General features: G+C 30.7%; 1 protein-coding gene across 1 annotated transcript; it reads right to left on the bottom strand.

Moving 5' to 3' along the window:
- Positions 1–353: 353 nt before the first annotated feature.
- Positions 354–1,035, bottom strand: LOC107770312 (agamous-like MADS-box protein AGL61). Its single transcript, XM_016589603.1, has 2 exons — positions 996–1,035; positions 354–742 (listed from the first exon to the last, which is right to left on the bottom strand). The coding sequence occupies exons 1-2, from the start codon at positions 1,033–1,035 to the stop codon at positions 354–356; spliced, it is 429 nt and encodes a 142-aa protein (XP_016445089.1).
- Positions 1,036–5,479: the final 4,444 nt, after the last annotated feature.

The following is a 5,479-nucleotide window of genomic DNA, read 5'->3' as shown; positions in this document are numbered from 1 at the left end:
GAATTATTTGAAACTAAAATATCATTGTTATAACTCTACTTATATTCCATCATAGTCATCTTTTTGATTAGTAGATTTCACTAAAACAGCACATAATACCTCAATCCCAAAAAAAATGATTAACTAGAACAACCCCTACACTAAACTCCTGCTATGTGCAGGATACGGCCGGGGAAGAGGCAAACCATGACCATGTTGGTCTGTTGTAGATAGCTTTACTTTGCATTTCTGCAAAATGTTATTTCTGTAGTTTATACCTGTGACATCCTAGTCACACGACGATAACTTTTATGCTTGTGCACCTTTAAAAATAAATAACACAAACTATTATTTAAAAAAACTAGCAGTAGCTTTTATTCAGCCTTCCACTTTCCATTTTCGTAACCATAACCACGCTCAGTGCCATAGTTCTTCAACTTCAAGAGCAAATCTTCCAATCCCTCTTTCAACATTGAAGCCTCCGTATTGTTCAACTTTTCTATAGGACCCCTGAACCACTCTTGTTGGCTCTCCAAATTCTTATTCTTTTCCTTGAGTTTGCTTTTCAAGTTGAACGCAAAATCCAACTGATCTTGCAGAGTATTAAGTTGTGTGATAAGTGTTATAGAATTGGCTTTTCGGAACATCTGGACATACTTGTCATCAATGCCTGATGACGATGGTGATGGAGGCCTTTCTTCGCAAACATATTTGTTGATGGTTTCATTTACATTTGGATGACCAAAAGAGTAAGGCTTGTTATCTATAGAGAAAGAGGAGAGAAAATCAGTAATATAAAATAGGGCAAAAGGAGAGAAATCAGTTAATCTACCATTATAACATCTCCCATGCCAGGTATTTTTTTATGATGCTTTAAAGTTACATGAGATTAATTATTATGTTCAAGATCTTGGATTTGCATGTTTAATGCACAGTTATGCTTAAAAAGTTATATTTGTTGATGGTATATCATGTATATATAGATGACCAAAAAATGTATCTAGGCTTGTAATTACCAGGTGGAAACACGATGATGCCAACTTCAACACCCGTCATAACGGCAAACTCGTTTGCTTTCTTGAAGATACCATTTCGGCGTTTTGAGAAAGACACTTGTCGATTATTCTTATTTTCTATCTTCGCGAGACAAATACTTTTGCGACCCTTAATCAGTCTAGTACTCATTCTCAAAGATAATTATGATATAACTAGTATTTATTACTAAGAGTTACTATGTGATATGAACTTTGTAATGTAGAAGCCTAGTATTTATGGAGTTTTTCCAATATCTTTTGTTTTTCAGTGTTGGTAGTTTATATAGATGAATCCAGTTTATTTTTGTAGTGTTCACATGTTATGAAGCAAGTAAATTTAGATACTTAATCATAGTGGTGACTGTACTCTCCATTTTTCAAAAGATTTTCAAAATTTACCTCTACAATATTATAATGGTCAAGTCAATTTTCAGCCTAGGCCCAGACCTGTGATGATTTGCTACATAAGATTATTAATATTTGATACTCTCTTAATAACATCTCTTAATTTGGAAATGGATGAATAAGTAACCTAGTTTAGTTTACCATTATTTTTATTTATATTACCTTTTTTAATTTCGAATTTTCGCTAATTTTCGAGTTGTCGCTAAAGATTATGACATATTTTTATTTATATTCTCTTTTTAGGTATTTTTAATTTTTGGTAATATTCGAGTTGTCGCGGAAGATTAGGACATGTTTCAATATTCCTAGTTCAATTTACCATTGCTTTTCTTTACATTCTTTTTTTGTTATTTTCCTACTTTTGATAATATTCCAGCTATCTCGCAAGATTATGACATGTTTCAATGTTTACATCAAATCACTGAAGGTTACATGGCAGTTATCATTTACATACAATTTAATCATGTAAACATAGTTAATTAATATATATATATATATATATATATATATATATATATAATCACCTCAATTTATTACTTAACCATATAAATGGATGCAATTTGGTACAAGCACCAATATATGGATATATAATCAAGCTTTTTCCTCTTACATATAGGCATAATTAGAAATATAGTTTCAGGGAAGCAAGTACTATATTTCGTCTTCTTTTATCTTTTTTTGATAATGGAGGAATCCTCGTAAAACCAGTAACGTTCAAAACTCGGTGGGTAAATTTCTTTCCTTTCTTTTCCCATTCTACTAAATACATTATAGTCTGTTTAATTATCTATTGACTCTAATATAGGACCCAGATCCACCGTGATCACTAAAAGCTTATTATGATTTTTAAGATTTAGATGCTTCAAACACGTATTGATAAGAAAATACAAAATCATGTCAATATTCACACTTAAATAAACAGTATATTCATACAGTCCAAAAATTGGAATAGTCGATCACATGCGTGTAAGGTAACTCCAATACCAATATTATCAAATAAAATTGAGATGATACAAAATGTAAATAGAACTTAAATATTTTGTTGTTTAAACCTGCGAATACTATAAAAATAACCAATATATTTTCATATATTCCCTTTTTACCAAAAGCAAGTGTTCGGTGTGGATGACTGCATTTTAAAAAAATAGCTTTCTTTTCTATTGGCAAGTACTACATTAAAAAAACCTTAACAACCTTTGAAATTATACTATTTGTGGTTTCTTGATATATCCATGTCACAATAATAAGTCCTATAAACAATTTCGTTATCAGTCAGATTTCTAGGGCCTTACAGAATATAAGTTTGTAACTAAATTATTTTTAACTGATGCTGGAATACTTTTTTTGGTAAAGAAGAATTAACCTAAATAGTCTCTCACCCGCAATTACTTAAACTAAAAATAGCTGACTAAAGTATATTACATGTATAATCCTTGTATAATATGTGTCGAATCATGTATAATCTATATATAATCTATGTATACCAACTAGAAAAAATAAACAGTAAATCTAACGACTATTTGTGTAAAGATACCAATTAATATGGCAAATGCCTACTTGCGGGGAAAATTGGAAAGAACATGCAGGTTATGCTTATCTAATTATTTTATTAGTTTCTTAGAATTATCTATCTCCGTTTTTGTAATATTCTTATTAGAATCATTGAAAGCTATATGTCATCTTAATAAGTTGGCAATGTAAGATTTATACCCCTATCAAATTGAAAAGCAACATTAAATTTGAAGAAACGTCCCTCTATATATCAGATATAAAGTTATATATTTTAGGCTAGCCCCAAGTAAAGGGTTAGAACTCTTCTTTTTGGGGACCGGTTGGGTCATTACAGAGGGGGGAGGGGGCACATGGAGGAGAGTTAGACCTAAAACGGCCTTGTTTCCATGGAAAATATAACAAGGGCTTAGATTTAAAGCAAATAACAATGCAAAATGAACCAATAGTAACATATGGATTACAATGTATTATACAAGTCCATTATTCAAATGGTCAATCAACTATCCCAAATTATCTGCTAAAGTCACTTTTCATTCGTTTGTAACAACAAAGTCACTTAACTATGCATATAACACTCAGAAGGTCACTCAACTAGATTTTCCAAATTTTTGATTGTCAAATGCCTATTTTACCCTCTAAATTATTAAAAATAATTTAACTTTTTAAATTTTATAATTTTTTTCTCTTTTTAATCTACATTGTGGACTTACCTATAGAATAAATATATTTTATTTATAAAATAGAAAATAATAAATTAGTTTTCAGCTCATATAATAACGGAATAATAATATAATTGAGCATAATTTTCAATAATAATAATAATAATGTGTATTATTAAAATTCCGTTTTAAATAATTATTATATTACGTGCATGGAATATGTATTTTGCAACCATTAATTTCTTACATTCTCAATTGTGTAAATAATTGTTTTTGTTAATACTAAAATTATTACGAACAAATTATTCTAATTAATTTTTTTACTATGTTCATTATTTTGTTATTCCAGTATTTTATATGCTTACATACTTTTTATTTTTTTAATTTATAAATAAAATTTATTTATTATATAGGTAAGTCCATAATATAAATTAAAAAGGAAAAAATAATAATATTAAAAATTTAAAAATAAATAAAAAGAAGATAAATATTTATAATTTAGAGGGTAAAATAGGTATTTGGCAATCCAAAATTTTGGAAAATCTAGTTTAGTGACCTTCTGTGTGGTAGGCATAGTTAAGTGACTTTGTTATAAAAACAGAAAGAAAAATGACTTTAGGAGATAATTTGGGATAGTTGAGTGACTGTAAGCATTTACATTTTATTTGATTTAAATCCAATAAAATAATTTGGACTATATATTAAATATATTAATTCAAATAAATATTATAGGCTAATATAATTGGATTAATTACTCAAGTCCAATATATATGAATTAAATAAATAAGTCTTAATCCATTGGGCTAGCCCATTTAATTGGGCTAAAGTGATGAGCCAACTTCATTAAGCCCAAGATGTCATCTTCCTAGAGGCCCAGTTTGGTGCCATATGACATGGCACGCCAAGTCAAGCGGAAGAGCCAATAAGATCATGCCACAAGTCAAAATGACAAAGCATGCCAACTCACATTAAAAGGCTAATGAAATCACGCCATGTGTGCAAGTGACATTTTCTAGCCAATCAAATGCGGCATTGTCACACTTCAATTTGATTGGTCGGAAAGAGTTTGTTCTTATCATAACTATTCCCTCCCACAACTATAAATAGGGGTCATCATAACTCAGAAAAGAGACCAGAAGTGATAACAAGAAGCAAGAAAGAGCTCGTGGATCAAACGCTGCAAATTCCTCCACAAGTTTCAAGCTTCAAGCAATCAAGTCCAAGTTCAAGCTCAAGAACGAAGAACAAATCAAGTTCAAACTCAAGAACAAAGAACAATTCAATATCAAACTCAAAGGCCCTTAAATTTATATTGGAAAAGTAGAATCAGAGGAACCATAGAGATTGTAACACTCAAATATTTGAAATAAAATACTACGATTGTTGCAATATTTTTCGGTCTTGATTTTATTTTTTCGACGCAATTTATTGCCTACAAATTCTGGCACGCCCAGTGGGACAATCTCTACCTCTCATCTTAACTTTTCAATCACCAAAGTTCAAGAACATCAAAATGGCTTCAAAGAAAATCAACTCCCGACCAACTTCCACTCAGGCTGCTAATTCCAAGTTCTATGCTGATGTGAAAAGCATCCTCAATGTTACCTTTGGAAGCTTTGGGCCAGTTACAAGGAGCAAAGTAAGATCTTTAGAACAACAAGCACTCCAAGTGTCATCCGCATCAACCCTTATTTTCGGACCTTCATCCTCAAAAGGATCAAGATCGTCTACAAGTACGACCCAAAAAGGGAACGACATTTCCAAAAGGATAAAAAACGTTCTTGCCCAACTTAGCTTATCTAATTCGAAGAAACCTTTCATACAAACTGATGATGATGACTTGAGCGCTGGATCTACTCTAGTCTCCAATAATGCGACCTCTGAGTTTTA

The sequence above is a fragment of the Nicotiana tabacum genome, unplaced genomic scaffold, assembly GCF_000715075.1.
Source record: "Nicotiana tabacum cultivar K326 unplaced genomic scaffold, ASM71507v2 Un00001, whole genome shotgun sequence".
In the NCBI taxonomy this organism is placed as follows: Eukaryota; Viridiplantae; Streptophyta; class Magnoliopsida; order Solanales; family Solanaceae; genus Nicotiana; species Nicotiana tabacum.
Note: the sequence above shows the minus strand (reverse complement) of the source record. Positions and strands in the feature narration are given on the sequence as shown.

Coding starts and splice junctions, on each gene's coding strand:
- LOC107770312 (XM_016589603.1), bottom strand. CDS start 1,035: ATGACGGGTGTTGAAGTTGGCATCATCGTGTTTCCACCTG. Junction 743..995: donor CATCATCGTGTTTCCACCTG/GTAATTACAAGC, acceptor CTTTCTCTATAG/ATAACAAGCCTTACTCTTTT.